We start from the raw sequence: 19,883 nt of genomic DNA on the forward strand, positions 1-19,883 counted from the left end.
CTCCCGAGCCACTCCTCAAAGAGGGGACTTACCGCCACGATGGTGGCGTGCCCTACGAAGATTGGAGCTTCGTTTCAAACTTAAAAAAACTTAGGATAGCTTGTTGGAAATCTGCATAAATATAGCTCAAGAGGTCCTTCAAGGAAATGTTACGAAAATTACACGCATAATTGGGTTTATTTATGCATCAAGTAGTGTTGAATCTTGAAAGGTAACGTTCTCCTTTCATCTGACTTATAAAGCGACCCCTAGTGGATTTACAAGGTTTGAATTAATTAGCCTGCCGAAAACTTCGAGGGAAATGTTATTACATCGTGATTTTGTACGCAATTCTCAGGATTTTGTAGCTTGAAGTAAGAAATTAAACATGTTTTGTCAAGAGTAATTTGGTAAATAGAAAAGGGTATTTTAATAAGTGGTAGGAAAATTCCTATTTGTGTTATGAAAATATGGAATTCTGGTCCGCCATCTTTATCCTCTCAGCTGTTAGTTTGCAACGAGTCCTTCAAAGTTTTATACTGGCTATAACCCTGTGCCTAGTCACACTACAGGTACCTTCGTATACTCTCGTAGAAGCCCCATTAAGCCATTAAAAGCCATAAGTAACCCTCCACTGGCCGTAAACGCGAAGTTCTAAGCACATTATAAATATCATGTGGCTTATAAACGGCGCTCTACTTATTTAGTTGCCTTTATAGCCTCTGAAGTAATATGATGTGTTTTGTCCGGCTATTAACAACTGATGTGGGATTTTAGACTATTTTGTGACAGGTCAAAATATTCTGAGGAATGACAGTAATGACTTACATTTTCAACTTTACACATCTGTATGTAGAGCCACCGAGTATTCAGTCGATGACAGTGCTGTGAATTATGATTTGATGGTATCATTTTAAGGCATTCGCTAAGAAAAACTGGAATTGCCTAAAGGTCAATTATCTTTCAAATACTTAAGTCACTTTCATAATTACACATCGCCATTGTTCCTTTTTATGGTGAAAAACTATGGAATAAGGTAAGCTGTAGGTAGTGACAAAAATGATATCTGAATTGTTTGGGATTGAAAATCTGCTTTTGAAATAAAAAAGAGGAGTCATTGAGTTACCTATATCTGTGAAAACAGACGTAGGCATACCGCTGTGAAATCAACGTTCCCATTTTCGCTCTACGGACACAGGTAAAGCTTACTCGGTGGCTTAAGAAGTACTTAGACAGGTGCCGAGTTAAATAGTCTAGTCTAGGCCATGATGTCCGTAGTTTGAAACTTTTGGGCTTACAACTAATTTATTCAGTAAGACTGTCGTTAATATTCATATGGAATTTGACCTACGAGATGGCATGACCAGAGGCTAAATTGTGATTGTGATAGTTTGACATTTATGCTCCTGGTCCGCCATCTTGGATTTGGTCTTTATGTTTTGCCATTGAGATTGTTTTGCTGTTTATCCTACTGACACTTGCAATAATAAACAGTTTATTACTTAACTGTCAAATGATGAATATGTAGAACTCATTACAAAATTACCCACTTATGCTTAGCCTATATAGCCGTTTTCCCGCGGCTTCTCCCGCATCCCGTGAGAACTACAGCTGTTCGTACCGCGATAGAATATGCCTATGTTACTCGAGAAGAGTGTAGCTTTTTTACAGTGAAAGATTTTTAGAATTGGTTTAGTACAAACAAACAAACAAAAAGTGTTTTTTACTCTTTATTACATTAGTACACATTTCTCATCACATAAATACCTTCTTATACTGAGATTAATCGCTGTTTACGAAACTACAAGAAGGTATTTTGTGGGTGTTAAGTTTCTTGCAAATTGTTCTTCATGTATTTCATGCAACTCAAGCAATTAGGGTCTTATATTGCATGTAAAGGCTGAAAGAAGAAAAAGAAAAGAAAATTGCTGATATTAACAGGTACTAAAGTTATGGGAATGCACGGACTAGTAACAGAGTTTGTGAATGTGGTACTATATTAACTCAAATAAAATTTGTAAGTATGCTCATTTATTTGTCTAAGCAAGAATAATATTTATATGCACGGTATCAGTATATTCTATCTTCTAAAAAATCGTTTAAACTGCTTTAATATTAGGTATCTACGTACACAAATAAGACTTCTTAAAATAGAAAACGATATTAACTTCAAAGCAAAAGTGTAAGCATGTCTAGTTTACTATCGTTTTAATTTAAATATTCAGTATAAATATCACTGTCTTATTTGAACTAACAACAAATAAACTACTTAAATCTAACTCAGTTTCAAAAGTATTATTAGTTGAAACTTATTTTATTACTTGTTTGTAGTTTTCTGTCTTGTTTAAAATCTTATGAAGACACAACCAACTTGAAGACAAGAAACTTAAATAAATTATAACTTAGGCATGTGTTAGAATTTCCAAGATGGCCACTGATATAAATAATGCCGGGACACCTTTTCACACACGGTCGGTTAGCCCCATGGTAAGTTATTAATTAACTCGTGTTATGGGTGCTAACACAACTGATAAACTACATATATACTTATTTATAAATACATATTGTAACACCCAGACCACGGCCAACAAGCATGCTCATCACACAAATGTCGACCGAACCGGGAATCGAACCCGGGACCTCAGGTTCGGCTGTCCGGCATGGTGACCATTGCGCCATCGAGGTTGTTAAGGTCGAGGTTGACAGGAACTTTCGAAACTTCCCACGCAGCCATGTTGGATATTCAATCAATGATACACACGTGGACGACTGATCTAAGGCTTGGTTCATACATTTGTTTCGTGTCGTCACAACTCACTGTGGCCGACAGGTTTATTTCAGACACTCAGACACGCCGTGTCTACGCCCTGCCGCGTATGTAGGTCACAAACGCCTTAAAGAAGACATTTGTCCATGTTATGTCTCAACCCCACGTCGTTGTAGACCATGCTTTAGACTAAAATTACTTGAAGGTATATAATTGGTAGCAGCTGTTTGACGGAAATAAATTCCTCTATTATTGATTAATAGAGCCAAGTTGAAGGTTTTTAACGACCAAGGACGAGTATTATCAGTCCGTTTTTTTTATAGCAAAACTTTTCAATCAACAAAATTTTGTCATGTACCTAGAAACCCAAATACCTCTAAAATTCTGCCATTCACTAAACCTCCTCAACAATTTATAATTGGAACACGGTACTGATAATCTCGTTCCAAAAAGTGGGTAATTACCCTTCAATTATTCAGCAGAACCCTCGTCCAAGCGAAGTAAATGTAATGGCCTTTCTGAACGTTGCAAGGCACTCGTCAACGACCAGCAATTATAACAATTACCACAATGATTGGTGTCAAATGTTGGTACCAATTTCTTTTACCTTTGGCCTAAAATAGAACTTGTTCATGAGGGATGATGATTATAACAATTACCACAATGATTGGTGTCAAATGTTGGTGCCAATTTCTTTTGCCTCAGTTCTCCTTTGGCCCAAAATGTCACTGGTGCGCGAGGGGTGAAGACTAAGCGTCCATGTGTGAATGTCAGAATGTTGTTTGATGTTCGACTACATGCCAGTTGAGACGGTACGTTTAGTTAGAGCGGAGAATTTAGGTCCTGCCCTGCGTGTCGTGTCATGTGATTTTTCGTATGAGACAAATATTTTTTTGATCAGCGGCTTTGGGGCCTCATTCGTTTAACTCTAAAAATAATGTATTTTAAAAGCCTATTGAGGATGTTCTGCTGCAAGAGGATGTAATGCTGTAAGCTTGTATCCTAAAATATCTGTTACTTACTTAAATACGTAGGTATACATATCGCTATATCCAAGTCAGTCATGTCGATAACTTACTATTGACAGCTCACCTTGTATAACTCAGTTAAACGATGCACTACATCGATGTTATCTAACACCGCTGTCACATGCCAGCGTGAGATATAGACGAATATATCATGGTTTATCGATACCTGTATCGATACTATACATATATCGATTCTATAGTGATATATATCGAGTGGCCGCGCGGTGGACCGAGATCGCTGAGATCCAATTAAGCGCCGCCGGACCACCTGACCTTGATTGAAGAAAATATGGGCTGGTGGTCAGATTGTTTGTTTGTCAACGTTACAGAAACCTTTGGTCTTTTATTTTTTACCTGTCCAAACTTCTTATATGTTCTTATATGTAAATATAACTGGATCATTAAAACAAATCTATTGAACACTTACCTATTCATCTAATCATGTAATCTGTAACGGTAGAGATTCATTTGTATTTAATTGCGTATTTTCAACAGAAAAACATACATTTTCATGCACCAATAAATTCCCTACCGATTCGAACAACTTTCAAACTTGCAATACCCTTACAAAAATTGCCGTGATCTTGAAATATACTGACAACTGGCTATAAAGATGCTCTTGGCACTATATTTCATCGAACGACCGAGTAGGGGGTTCCGCAACCAACCGAGAAAGCGGTCAACGGGTTATTCACTACTTAACCCTTCAATGCCAAAGTCCCTTCTTCTCAATGTCATATCGCGAACGTTCTTGAAATTTTCGAGATAGAAAAATACGAAGGTCTACGAAAATGTAAAGATGTATTGGTACCCAAAAAGTCTATTGTTCACGGTTGTAAGCAGGGGAATATTGTTCGAGAATTATTTTTTAAGGATGCTCCACTGGACAGAGCGGGGCTTTTAATGCCTATCATTTATAATATTTTAGAATTTTCAATTACTTAAGTATATATTATAAGAACATTTAAAAAAAAACTTTATTTCAGGCAGCTAGGGCTATATTAACGTAAAGAATATGCTTTACGTTATAATGTAATACCATTAAAGTTCATTTAGTCCCATATCTAAACAACTATGAAACTTGTCTGTGCTCAGAAAACAATAAACATGTTTAAAAGTAAAAAGCAATTGAATCTCCTCCATTCTATAAAGTCGGTTAAAAGTCCGTTTAATTACTTACGTTTTGTTTGTAAGTTTGAGATTGTTTTGTCGAATTCTGAAGTATTTCTTGCTAATGTAAGGCATATTAATGTAGATATTCTTGGCCTCCATGGTATGCGGTATTTGATGAATGCGGATCTGTGTAACTATGCACGTAAATTCACGAAATATTCGTCACCCACGCGATCACTACTGAGTTTTACGTGTTATTTACGAAATCCACGTTTTTATCTAATAAAACACGTTGGTCATAAAGCTTGCTGCGTGTGTTATCTGTATAATTTATAAATTGTGCTGGCGCCTATGTGTAAAATAAGATTTACACTTCTTGTCAAATAACTTTGGCTCTCTGAAGCTGACAATAACAGTTCATTTACGAAAACTGAACTAATGGATAGCCACGCCAATAAATATTATGATTATCCTTTCGTCCTTTCTAATGATACACCTACACATAAAAGAAAAAAGAACAATCTAAAAGAATTTAAAAACAAAAAATAAATTCAAAAAAACATTTTCACTCTCAAAAGATAATCTGTTTTGTGAAAATACAATAGCATTTATGACTCCTGACTACACTTAGTGCCCAAATAACGTACACAATCAAATCAACTGGAAATCGGGAGCAGCATCTGAGCGCCGCACTGTGGGATGGATTTCGGGTTTCATAGACATCCGATTAGTAACCTCGAAAGTGATGACTTTTACGCCTGAATATCTTTCGGAAGACCACATACATACTTTAAAATTGTATAATTATAGTATAGACTCGTAAACGGCTCTTTGAGAATTTTTTATTCAAAAATTTGTATGAAGCTGAACGAATAAAAGGACATATCTCCGGTCTCGCACAATTGGCCCTAATTATTTTTCAGGGAGTCAATCAATGAATTATTTGAAATTTTTTGATATATTGCATTATACGGCCAGAGGTGCGAAACATTTTTTTTTAAATTATTAAACTTTTTTTTTGGAAGTATCAAAAGTTTTAGTTTAGGCCAGCTTGGCGTCTATATCTAGCGCAATAAAAATAGGAATATGAATGGGGCTATGACAATATATGATAAATATATATTTAAGTGACAATTATTTAACTTGATTTACCATACATACATAACATAACCATTTGTAAACTATTCCTCAATCAAGAAATATTCGATTATTTAAAATAATAAACACGATATATAAAAATAACATAATCAAAGATAAGTCATAATTAATTTGGAAACAATATTATGAAACAATCTTAAAAAACATAAATTAATAAAATAAAAAAATCTTAATTCTTAAAAAAAATAAAAAGACAAGTAGGTATTCATGAAACTAAAATTAATGTCATAATAACAATCACACTCCAAATCATCACGATCATTCAGAGTCCGAATCAGAGTCACAGTCCATTTCAAAGTCAGAGTCTAAATGCGAAATGTCTGTGAATTCAAACTCAGATTATTGAAGCTTAAGTAAATCAAGGGTTTCTCTAAAGAAAGTTTTATTTTTCTTCGCGTCAAAAGTGGGTCTTATTGATGAAATAAGTGGATCCGAAGAAAGAAGAAGAAAGTTTAAAATGTCATCATTGGAACTCACTCTACTTTTCTTACGGGAGTTGTGTTCCCTGAATCTTCGGAAATCCTTGTTGCAGGTTTCCGAAGCCTCTTCAGAGAGGTTGTGTGGTACGATCGCATTACAAGTAATGATGTCAGCTCCATGAAGTAGCAATTTGTGCACGGTTGCAGTCATGTAGTACCAATTATACATGGATACGTACCTTTTAGCAGTTTTGTATGCGTAATCTTTGAATTTTACGGTATCCAAATCCTCACCGGAAGTTATCGCTTGCAAAATAACAGCAAACCTGTGAATCAGTTTCGCATCGAGTCCTGTTATATCGGCAGTTTTCACTGAATCTGTAAAGAATTTTCTCGCTATATTACCGTCAATGGTCGTACCATGGCCATGCTTCACTACATCAATCAGTAAGCCGAGTTCATTTTGAAAAACGATCTTGAACTATCTTCTTTTTCGCATCTCTTACATTTTGTTCTTCTTTTTCCTCTTACAGACGATTTTTTGATATGAAGTCTGTATGATATATTTAAAAGGCATCCCATCACATTTATACGTGCATGCAGCGTAGATAGTCCAAACTTCAACATTTCCGGTGATGTCACTCTTTTTTCTACAAGTTCCAAGTTGTTCATCTCGGTCGGTTTCGCTAAACAAATGTAGCATGCAGCATTGGACTTAGCCTCTGAAAGATAAGTGCAAATCTTGACATCAACCATTGTCATCATAAGGTCATGGGTTACTTTGTTAGTTTCATATTCGGTTGGTCGAAGATCTGAAATTTGCTTTTCCATTTCCGTTACTTCGGCCTTCATCACAGCCTCACTTTCTTTTACAAATTGAAACTGCATTGGACGACAAAAAGCTGGTGAACAAGGTTTTTGGTTTTCCCAAACTGTTATGTCTTCACACATTATTTTTAAAGGCACTAAGGATGTCATAAAAATGCTGGAATCATCGTCTGCAGAATCCAACTTTTGCTTATATCTACTTTGGCTCGATGCATCGTCACAACCCCATTTCGATACCAGAATCATTAGGTAAAAAGCTAATTAAAAAACTAGCCTAAAAGCCATATTGTGAAATTTGTGTCATAGTCATATACACATATTACATTAATATACTCATACATGTCATACATACTGATATACAAATAAATTTTAAATACAAAAATACTTATCGAATAATTTAAAGAAAAGTTCAATAAATGTCACTTAAATATATATTTATCATATATTGTCATGGCCCTATTCATATTCCTATTTTTATTGCGCTAGATATAGACGCCAAGCTGGCCTAAACTAAAACTTTTGATACTTACAAAAAAAAAGTTTAATAATTAAAAAAAAAATGTTTCGCACCTCTGGCCGTATAATGCAATATATCAAAAAATTTCAAATAATTCATAGATTGACTCCCTGAAAAATAATTAGGGCCAATTGTGCGAGACCGGAGATATGTCCTTTTATTCGTTCAGCTTCATACAAATTTTTGAATAAAAATTTCTCAAAGAGCCGTTTATGAGTCTATACTATAATTATACAATTTTAAAGTATGTATGTGGTCTTCCGAAAGATATTCAGGCGTAAAAGTCATCACTTTCGAGGTTACTAATCGGATGTCTATGAAACCCGAAATCCATCCCACAGTGCGCCGTACAAATGTTTGTTCGACGCCCAGGGGTTTGAATTTGATGACCGCGAGTGTAAGTCGACAAAATTCACGTTCAATTTTGGATGGAACTTGCTCGAACGTTTTTCGAAGTTTTGTCATCTTTTCATATTGATGTTTTAGCTGTGCAACTGCTATCGATAAATCTGTACCTAATAATGTTATAAATGCTAAAGTTATAGTACTGAATATATAATACTGAATCGTTTTTATTTGATACCCATACAGTCTTGAGCCTGAGAAAGGACATTGGCTGTTAGCCAGTTGTGGAGACTTTTGAGACGAGAGTGAAACGGCGGGGAAAAGTATGCTAGTGTTATGTAGTATGCTTCTTAGCATCATGGGTCTTAAATGCCAAATTAAATTAAAACCCCTTATATTAAGCATTAAAATTATTAATATTCTTCAATATTGACACAACTAGAAGACTTTTGAAAATTGCTATACTTACAAAAAAGAAACGAATTAAAATCATATATAATCATATCATAATATAAAATGAAAAAAAATCCCGCCATCTAAAAAGCGCCTAGAATGACAGCAAAAGAAATATGGCGGACCGGCAATGAACACAAATGAAGAATTATTTCACATAGACGAGGAGATTGGGGCGAAACACAAAACCTTATTTATTTTAATTATGGGATAGGCTTACTGTTATGTGATAACTACGTGAATTGTATGTTAACTAACGTGGTTGCCCTGTGTCCATAGTCATGTATAATATCCAAGTCCATAGCATAGTAATCTTGTTGGAATTTGCGTGATTACAACAGATTTATTTAATCTTTAGCGATCACAGAAATTTTCACCCGATCGAGTCAAAGTCGAAAAAAGAACAAGTGAAATTTTAACTTTTTAATAACATGTTTAGGTTGTGTTTACAAATCAGAAACAATTTTCCAACAGATCTTGCCGTGTATTCGCATCGTGGCCTATCTCCGTCTAGTAAGGTATCTGCTATCATGCCTTTCTCAATCAAAGGCAAATCACAATTGGTTCTGCCGTTTTAGCGTAACAAAGAGACTTTCAGATGATTGGAGATGTATGTAATGTACTTCATTCTTCTGCATATTTTGTATGAACGGATTAATCCCATAAATAATCTTGGGTTAAAAGTTAAAAGCCCATCGAACACGACTAATTGCCTGCTGAAAACCTGTATGTTTACTAGTAGGAATATACAAAGGTTCAGTAGCAATAATAAACTATTTTTCATTTACGTCATTCCTGAATGGAAGTGTAAAAGTTAAATAAGCCGTGAAATGATTCGCGAAACTAGTTTCATCTGGTTGCTCGTGCGGTTTTCCGGTATTACCCTGTTTCTCTTCGTTTCGCTCAAATATTTTGTATACGGAATTCCGGTGTTAGTGTATAGTTTTTTCGGTTTAAATATGTTATTACTAGCTATTCCACATACTCCCCGAAGGAACTAATTTCCGCACCCGTATAAAAAGTAGCCGATTCAAAATCAAAATCAAAATCAAAATCAAATTGTTTTTATTTCAAATAGGCCTTTGCAGGCTCTTATGAAACGTCAAATTAGTTGCACGGTTCCAAAAAGTTGGTCTCATGGAGAAGAGCCGGCAAGAAACTCCATAGACACTCTTTTAAAAAGTAATATTGTCACAAACATTCTATTACATAACAATAGTAAGCTGATAAAATTATACAATGCAACTGAAAGGTAAACAGTAAATCTATACAATCCAAAGAGAAAAGAAAAAGACGTTTAATTGCCAGGGAAGCCACACATGGAGAGATGAGTTATCGCCATATAATATCTTTATCGTCAACGAAGTCTTGAATTTTATAATAAGCTTTTTTAATGAGGGTGGATTTTACAGTGTTCTTAAATTTTATATCCGTGAGATCGGTTACACACTTAGGCAGCTTGTTGTAAAAACGGACACAGTTCCCTAAAAACGATTTATTCGATTTCGTTAATCTGAATCTCGGAACTACTAGTTTGTGCTTGTTTCTTGTATTAATCGAATGTATATCACTTTTAACAATAAATTGATTTAAGTTTTTGCGTACGAACATTATATTTTCAAGAATGTAAAGAGAAGGAAGTGTAAGTATTTCAATTTCTTTAAATAATTCTCTCAATGACTCGCGAGGGCCGAGGCCATAAATTGCACGAACTGCCCTTTTCTGGAGTACAAATATTGAATTTACGTCCGCCGCTGCCCCCCACAATAAAATACCGTAGGACATAATACTATGGAAGTAAGCAAAATACACGAGCCTAGCAGTAGCAACGTCAGTAATCTGTCTTATTTTTCTGACTGCATAAGCTGCGGAACTCAGCCTTTTTGACATTGCTGAGATGTGAGCACCCCATTGCAATTTAGAGTCTATGGTGATGCCCAGGAAGACGGTTTGCTTAATAACATCTAACTTATTATCGTCCAGAACGATATTGAGCCCTACTGGTGTTACATTAGGTAAAGAGAATTTAATACATTTCGTTTTAGAAGAATTAAGAAGCAAGTTATTCGCGGCAAACCACTTGCTCAGAATAACCAAGCTATCGTTTACGTTTATGGGACTAGATTCCTTTCTGTTAATTTTGAAGACAAGGGAAGTGTCATCAGCAAATAAAATAATGTCAGAGATCTCAGACATCATATACGGGAGATCATTTATATAAGCTAAGAATAAAAAAGGACCTAAAATTGAGCCCTGCGGCACGCCCATTTTTACTAATGACCCAGATGAAGTTGAGCCACTTATGTCCACTACTTGCTGTCTATTTGATAGATAGGAAAGGATTTCCCTTTCTCAAGCTCTAGAATATCTGTGTATCAAACCTCATTTCGAACAATTTAGGTGGACTCTCGTCTCTCGCCAATATAGGTACTCTTAATGAGCTACTAAATAAGTTAAGGAAAATATGTGAGGAGCAGGTTACTATAACGATAATTTAATACGATAACATAATCTAAACTAGAGCAATTATTTTTCAAACGAGTAAAAGGCTAGGCATATGATGATTTGCATTTGATTGAAATTTTGCAGTAATATTTATTTACTAACGTAGTTAGTAGTAAGTTACAAGATACCGCATCTCTTTTCAAATTCTCAATTCTCATGTATTTTTAAACTAAATCCGATACCAGAGAGAGTTGGCTAAGAAGCTTTAATACTTGTAGACACAGCAAAGACCGTGTATTTCTAGCTTACGAGATTTACGTTCCGTGCTACCGCTGGTAAGGTATTCCTTTTCACGTAATATTGTATTTATCAACATTAATATTATGGAGAGGTATTTAGTTGAATGTTAGTTTGTGTGGTAAAGTTAACCGTTCGGAAACATAATAGAAAAATGTTTATGCGAATAAGTTATAAAACTGAAGAGTTTGATTGTTTGCTTTAACGCGCTTACCTACTAACTACTGGAGTGATTTGAAAACTTCTTGCAGTGTAAGATAGTCCACATATCTAGGGAGGCTAGCTTTTAATCCGAGTGCGCGGAGTACTACTTATGGGCCAAGGGTGAAACCGTAAGCATTGTTTAACTTAGAGTAAAATCTATGATGATGTTTTTTACAACACTTCATATAATGAGAGTCATTAAATGACTCCTCTCGGTATCGAAGCGAAAGGGGGTGTCAATCTTTACTGAATAATGAAGCTTCCCCTAATTTGCCATTTTCATTCCAATCAGTGCGTATTTGTCACATAAAGTTCATTTTACTGTTCATAATGAAAGTTTACGAAGATACGAACAAAAGGTACTATCAAAATAATGTATATCTATCAAGCTAAGAGAAAAAAGTAGGCATCTGTAGGTACTTTCTCCCTTTAGGCATTTTCTCCCCAGGCCATCTAAGGGATGTCTGTAGAAGATCACTTTTAGTGATAAGACCGCCCATTGTGACACCTACTTTTATTAGGTTTAGGCCGTTCGTACAGGCTACGCAAATCTTCGATGGACGATGTTTTAGTCTCTGAGCAACTATCGAGAGAGTAGCGAAACATAATATTGCTGACGCATGCAGACGATAATTTAAATATGAATTTAGCAACATAAAGGCAGCCGTTTAGACACACAAATCGTCGGGTATCCGTAAAATCATAGCCAAGTGTAAGAAAGACCTAAGTTAAAAATGGTGTGAAGGAAGACTGAATACTATTAAAAATGAGTACCTTAAAAAGAAAAAAAAACTTGAGATAGTTTGAAAATATTCTAGCCTTCCTTCCTTCTTTTCCACTGCCGTAAATATCGCTTAAAAATTTGTCAAAAGCGTCTTATTAATAATGACTTCGCACACCATAACGATGCGGTAAAAGCCCTTGTGCGATGCGGTCAAATGTCCGCCAGGGCATTTCCCGGCTTTCCCGAGCGTTCCCGAGCGTTCCCGGGTGTTCCCGGGCGTTCCCGGATCATTGCGGTTTTGCGTCCAGCCTGTTTAGCTTCCGAATTAATCAATTGATCATTGTTCTTCGCAATTGGCTGGTTCCTGTTACATATTTGTAATTCAAATTAGGGGCTTGTGATTGAAGGGTCAATGTGTATGTTTGATGGATTTCTTGAATTTGTTAATTAGAATACCTGCCTGAATTAACATTCTTCAAATTGAACGCCAGTTTCACTAGCCACAAGAGCCTTCCATAACAACGATCGATATTTAGGAATCGCGTCGCCAGACAAGGGTTGAAAGTTGATGATGATGATGAATTACCATTCTCATGAATGACGTATCACTGCTTACGGCCTTCCACAAGATGTTCTACGGTGCCCTTGGTATTTGTTTATGTTACAGCAACATTGAAAATTCGTTGTAATCGGGATTACCAAATATAATCGCAAAACTTAAATCCGTTTACAAACAATCTCTCAGAAATTGAAATCATATTCCCAGTAAACAGAACTTAACAAGAATAGCGAAACACTTCGTACAAAAATAAACACATAGTAGAAATCTTACGCTTTAGTCTACAGAGACACATTTATATAAGTTAGTTTGTGCCCCAAGGAGGGGTCTGGCTCGGTCGATATCACCCCTTCGAGGGGAACTTTCGGGCGAAATGCGTAGTTTCAACATCCATTGATGATTTTGTATGGGCGGTCTAATCGGCGACGGGAACCAAAGGAGCAATGAATAGTGAAGTGGGGGATTGGGAATGTAACGTTATAAATTTGTGAGGAGACCCTGTCTGTGCATTCCAGATGTCGGCGAATTACGTTTTGAGGACAATTTTAATGAGAATAAGAAAGTTTATGAGGAATTATCGGGTTTTGAGTGAGTTTGGACTGTTGAATCGAAAAAGGTAGCTGCTATTGAATTCTTGTGTAGGCGGATCGGCATCTCTTTAGTAAGTAACACTTCAATAGCATTGCAAATGATTAATTTTTGTAAGTATAACTTTCTAAGACAAAGTAGAGACTGACTTCAAAAGACAATAAAAAAGCAAAAAGGTTTTATACTGGTACTTCCAATTAATAAAAGGCTTGCAAAAATATTCCACATGTGTTATATATATTGTGTCCATGTCATAGACCCTCAAATAAATATACAGTTTACCGACTCAATAAAAACAATTGTGAAACTCCCTACACTCGAAACACACATCAGAAAAGATAAAGTTTTTACGACAACGACATCTCAACTTGTGATCTTAAATAAAGTTACAGTAACTTCGATTCCATGGTAATGTCATAAATAAGGAAAAGACGAATCTTTTCTACAGTCTCGATAGATCTTGTGTGATAGGAGTTTGAATAAAACATGTATTTATGGTTTTACGTTTTACATAGAGTGGTTGGTTTGTATTTTAAAGTGATCTCTGTAACAAATGAACAGATTTTGGAAACAAGTAAAGGCAAATGATTATGATATCAATGTAATATTTAAAAATGTCATCAATTTGTTTTTGAGTGAATAAATAATACCAATGTGATCATAGAAGTAGAAGAATGCTGATTACCAAAATAGTTGTCTTTGTTTTGTGAGGTTTGAATACAGCGGTTACCCACTTAATTTACGAGCAACGCATATTGTGTTTTCATTCCAAATATTCCATAATCACAACAGCTTTTATCCCATTACTTCCAGCCATATTACAAAAAATAACAAAACCAAGGAATCTAAATCGATTAATCGATTTAAAAGCGAGATAAATAATGGTATTTCCTCGATTCCGCATGCATCATCTCATGAATCGTTTTACTATCGAATTTAAAAGCCGGGCGGCGTAAACATCGGATATTCCTGGATAGTTTCACGATGAAGCTACACAGACGGACATACAGACGCGGGGTAAACAGTTTGTCGTTTGTGGACGCCGCTATTTACGGGCGCGCAGAATATAATACTGATGCATATTGCATATATGTAAAAGAATATGGTATCATAAACTTCCTCTGAAAGGTTTTATTAAAAAAAGGCGAATAAGAGGCTATTTAAAAAAATATTTATTTAGAAATACTTATTATTTACTGATTAACAAACAAATAAATAAACTATAAAATCCTGGGTTCAGGCCATATCCATCCATCCATCCATTACCATGTAGCATGTAAAGTGATAATTTTTAATAAGTGTTTCGGAACTTCTATCGCTTAAATTGACAGAAGTAGTCTTATCACACACTATTTATACAAACAACATAATTTAAAACAACCCAAACTGTTCGTAGCTAGCAATAACACCCTCTATTCTACCCTTGATCCTCCCAACAGTCGCACTCTGCAAGTTCTCCGACTTCAAAGTTGCTGTGGCGTCATCTAAATGCGCTTTTTTGAACGACTCCAAAATTTCCGTCGCTTCTGTCGGATCCCTCATTAGAAGAGTAGCAAATAATATACAATGATAGAACATGAATTGAGCGTATTTCTTTATATCTGCATCCATCTGGTTTCTTGGGTAAACTATGGCAGCTTTTAGTCCAAAATTCGATAGTGACTTGTCTAGTTCCGAATAGTAATGGTCTATCCAACTGGGATAGTGTTTGGACCTGGTTTCGTGATCGGTGCAGTTGAAGATGATGTAGAGGAGATCAAGTGTTGGGTTACCGTCGGTTGCAAATTGGTAGTCGATCATGATGGATTGTATTGAGTCACCTTCCTGGAAGCGAAAGTAGATTATGTTAGTCTAGCTTTAAACAGTTTTACTGTGCACGGGCTACTTGCAATGCAAATAAACATTGTCACAAATAAATAAGTTTCAATTCATGAAGTAAAGAGTTTTTGCAATTTTATCAAACAGATAACCTGTGCCAATGATTGATGATGAGAAGTATTAAAGAAGGCGGTTGAAATCGCGGTTAATGGTAAAAGAAGAATGTACTTACCATTTTAAACATAATATTATTCGTCCACGCATCTCCTTGTTGAATAACATTATGTCTTTGACTTCCACTTGCTACCAACTGGGCCCGCCCTTTGAACATTTTAATAAGTTTATTTTCAATTAAATGTTTATGCTTATCACCAAGAACTTTTACAGTATCAGCTTCCAATAATTTCCAGTGATTATTCATCAAAGGGTTTGAGAACACTACATTCCAACCATCTGTCAGTTTCTTTTTAAACTCTTCATACTTTTTCGGTTCTTGCTTCTTCAGAACGAATGAAAGAGAATGGTACACAGCTAAGTCTTTTAGTACCTTTCTCACACATTCATTGGACAATGATTCAAACTTATCCAGCATACTGAATTGTGATTCATTCAAGTCTTCTAATATAATAACTTCATTGGGAGGTTCGTTGAAAGATCCATAGCATTTTGCAAACCTAAATAGATCCTTTTCTGGTATTCCTGCTGCTTTCTGCAGCTGCACGAATTTAGGCAATACCTCTGTGTACATGATGTGTTCATTGCGAAACGTAACTTCATGATTGGTTGTGTGTCGAGCCATTTCATCTGTAGCGGCGATTTTGACAATCATTTTCATGCTTCCATCTTCACCTTCTATGGTGATTCTCTTAACATTTCCTACAAAATTATCACCGGCTTTCCCAACTGTGTTGAAAATTACTCTTTTAGCTTTTAAACCTTGTTTTTCTACCACTTTATTGACGAACTCCAGTTGGGGTTCGTTTAGGCTTTCAAAATCACCTTCGAACTTGTATTGCGCCATGATTGCTTTAGACACTAACTTGTTACTGAAATGGTGTTTAAATTTATATAAATGTGTTATCTCTGTCTAGTCTGGCTATTGATCGGATGAGTATAAGATAAAATGCGTTATATTTGGTGTTTATTTGTATATCTGCTAAGTCATACTATGCGATTGAAACAATTATGATCAACCCATTCATATTTTTAATACTTTGGTAACGCGGGAGACAAAATCCTATAGCCTTCCTTGACAAATGGGAAAACTGAACGAATTTCTTTAACCAGTCCAGTATATCCTGAGATGAGCGCGTTCAAGCAAACAAATATCAGTCGATAAAGATGTTGTTGTGAGGAAGGTGATGTAGCATTAGCATGAATGTAGAAATTAAGAAACGATGAAGAGATTGGGTAAAAGTCGATATGGCTAGAAATAATGTTGCTAGTGAGATGACGGCAGACAGAACAGTATGGAAGATGAAAACATGCTACGCCGACCACAAATAAAAAATGGGCTAAATGATGATGATGAATGGATGTTATAAATTCAAAGAGCAACACTTTGAATTTTTTCACAAGTTTTCCTGTTCCGTTACAAATCCTCTAAATTGATTCAATGATGAGCCATCACGGTTCAGCAAAAATGCTTATCTGGTATTAATTTTTATGAACTTTGGATCCATAAATCTCTATAAATTGGACATTGGTCTTTTTTATCAATACTACAGCAATTGTAATCAAGACAGCAATTATTTTCATGCATTTATCAAAATTAGTATCATTTTGTTATCTGTGGAAAGGTGCAAGTCAGTATTGGCTGTCTAAATAAAGACAAATATTATGTTATTGTAGGTTAGTTCCAAAATACCTACGTTTTTATCAATATCATGGTTAGATAAAAAGTACTTTATCAATTATTGTTTGTCAGTTAAAAGTCTATACGATTTGAAGAAAAAATACTCGTAACTATACACCATTGATATTTCAATTCCATTGTAATAAATATACATACTAGCACCAGCCCACGGTTTCACCCGCATCCCGCGATAACTGCTTCCCGTAGCCGGATGGTGTCAAAAACTATCTTATGTCCATCCATTTTTGAGTAATAAGTATAATAGAGTAACTAACACGACTTTCTATTATTTATAAAAAGATGTATATTTTGATGATACACGCAACTACTACATACATTACGTATTACGTATATTAATTTAAAATCATTCAATAATTTTCAGAGAAATAACAGAGTACCCAGATTTCTGGCAACACCGCTTTTAATATTGTCTGAGGCTTTCCGCAGACAACGTATTCTGTCTGCGGTATTATTTTATGCTGGTAACTCTGTATTAGAGTTTCTAGGAAACTATAAAGCTTTTAAAGGGTTTATTACTTACTGCATACATGCAAATGGAATGCAATATATTAGCAATGAAGTTTTAATGAAGCCAGTCAACTATCTTACCTATTTAGTTAATTCAGACTTATAGAGAGCGGCAAATAATTTACAATTATGAAGTTATTTTCAAAGATGATGCTCCTACCTAGACATCATCCTGAATTGATAAAACTCAACAATAGCGTGCTATTCAGCAAAAAGATAGATCAATAAATTTTCTGTATCAAAGTATAACCAGAAAAATATTGTGGTAAGGGTAGTAAATTACTGATGCACATAAGATTTTTACTGCTTAAAATAAAGTTTATTTTCTTCAAAAGTAGGTACATAAAGACCTGGCCACCACCAGTCTCAAGTCACCAACAACCTGCGTCAGACTGCTTCATTTGAAAAACTTAGAATTAAAACCGCACTGTACCAAATAAACAATTTAAACTAAGTTTAACATCCCCATAAACTGTTTAGTTCAAGTTTATTACTATAACAAAGCCTCATTTGTACGGAACGTTAACGTGCAATTTCCCGGACTACGGACTTCGGACCCCCGACCCCGGGAGACCGGGATTCAAAACGGCTCCGTCTCAAATTACTCGCGATAAATTCATCAAGGAGAATTGTGAAGGAATTTTAATAAAGTATATTGTTAAAGATAAAAAAAAATCTTTACTGTGGCTAACATCGTACTGTAAAAGCCTTTGAGTATTTTTCATAATGATTAGGTATTGATGAAGAAAGGTTTATTTAGAAAGTACCTACATTGTATTGTGGTTAAAAATACTACCAAACTATCTCTGAAATACTGAAATGTTAGGTACTTAACTTCAACTTTTACTTAAGTCTTTCTGTGTCACAGTCAACAAGCATAATACTTTGTAACCGTACCTATGTAATTTCAGTCAAAATAAATGAAATCTGGTATCACCATTAAAAAATGTAACGTCCATCATTTCGTGCATAAGTAACAAAATCATGAATATAACTTTTGAGTGTTCCGTTTAAATCTAACCCCGTATTCGGCATAAAGTGCTTCACAGGAGCGCCATAAAATCTTATATTCACCTACATTTTATGGTGACTTTTTACAGCTTTATCAGCGTTGAAGAAAAAACGTTTTGCAGTCCTGGTTTTTATTTGTTCCAATGAAAGGACCCTCATTTGTTTAGGTCCACAGGCAGTAAATATTTGCAGCCGACGCGACGTCCACTTCTTTCACAGCACTGGCCGACTATGGACTTTTTATCTTTTTGTTCTACCGGCTGCAATTCAAATTTTTCTTAGCGGTAATGAGGACGAAATGGTTTTATAGTTGCTGTTTAATGAGTAGACGTCGGTTTTATCTGATAACAGATATAAAAACCGGCCAAGTGCGAGTCGGACTCGTGCACGAAGGGTTCCGTAAATTACAGTTAAATCAACCTATCTCAAAAACTATAAGAGATACTTTGATCAAACCAAAAATCGTTGAAAGAGTTAATTAGCATGCATCACCTCTATTTTTTTTAGAATTTTATACCCCGTAGTTATAAAAATAGAGGGGGGGGGACATACTTTTTACGACTTTGAGAGCTGATATCTCAAAAACCGTTCACTTTAAGAAAAATGTTTTTTAGAAAACTTTATATCATTTTAAAAGACCTTTCCATTGATACCCCACACGGGTATGTACATCGAAAAAAAAAATTTCATCCCTCAGTTACATGTATGGGGGGCCCCACCCCCAATTCTTTTTTTTACTATTTAGTGTCATATTTTTGTAGCGGTTCATACAACACATATTCCCATCAAATTTCATCACTGTAGTACTTATAGTTTCCGAGTAAATCGGCTGTGACAGACGGACAGACGGACAGACGGACAGACGGACATGACGAAACTATAAGGGTTCCGTTTTTGCCATTTTGGCTACGGAACCCTAAAAATTTAAAACTAGATTATTTGACCCCATGTACAATGTGCTAATTTTTTTTTCACATTTTTGATAAAAATTAGGCTTCTTAAAAATACTAATGCTTACCTATGTGTTCTTCACATATCCCAGACATTTTAAAAACAATATAAAAAACCAAAATACGAGAAAGGCTCGAAAAAGAAGAAACGTATCGTATCGCGCTAACATGTCAAACTGCATGACAGATTTTTTTGTCAGTTCAAATGTCTCGCGTGTAAGAAGACGAACCGAAAAATCCGCTAATAAAAGCGCCGTAGAGATTGACTACAGAACCACTCGAGGGGATAAAAAAAAA

General features: G+C 35.4%; 2 protein-coding genes across 4 annotated transcripts in view; one reads left to right on the top strand and one right to left on the bottom strand.

The window, feature by feature from the left end:
- The window catches only part of LOC124640802 (extensin), a 96,118-nt gene that overhangs the window by 29,538 nt on the left and 46,697 nt on the right, over positions 1–19,883 (top strand). The gene's annotated exons all lie outside the window — the stretch shown is intronic.
- LOC124640817 lies at positions 14,585–16,273 on the bottom strand. 2 transcript variants are annotated; one of them, XR_006985599.1, is made up of 3 exons: positions 15,475–16,273; positions 14,723–15,248; positions 14,611–14,690 (listed from the first exon to the last, which is right to left on the bottom strand). XR_006985599.1 is itself a non-coding variant. In XM_047178754.1 (2 exons), exons 1-2 carry the CDS (start codon positions 16,261–16,263, stop codon positions 14,796–14,798), a joined length of 1,242 nt encoding a protein of 413 aa, XP_047034710.1. In that variant the 5' UTR covers positions 16,264–16,273; the 3' UTR covers positions 14,585–14,795. The 2 variants fall into 2 exon arrangements, 1 of the variants encoding a protein (XP_047034710.1); XM_047178754.1 differs by having other exon boundaries at positions 14,585–15,248.

The sequence above is a fragment of the Helicoverpa zea genome, chromosome 2 (assembly GCF_022581195.2).
Source record: "Helicoverpa zea isolate HzStark_Cry1AcR chromosome 2, ilHelZeax1.1, whole genome shotgun sequence".
Lineage (NCBI taxonomy): Eukaryota > Metazoa > Arthropoda > Insecta > Lepidoptera > Noctuidae > Helicoverpa > Helicoverpa zea.

Bases quoted from the DNA above. Each gene is read 5' to 3' on its own strand.
- LOC124640817 (XM_047178754.1), bottom strand. From the start codon at position 16,263: ATGGCGCAATACAAGTTCGAAGGTGATTTTGAAAGCCTAAACGAACCC. The intron at 15,249-15,474 runs GTAAGTACATTC...TTTCGCTTCCAG, and splicing joins ATAATATTATGTTTAAAATG to GAAGGTGACTCAATACAATC.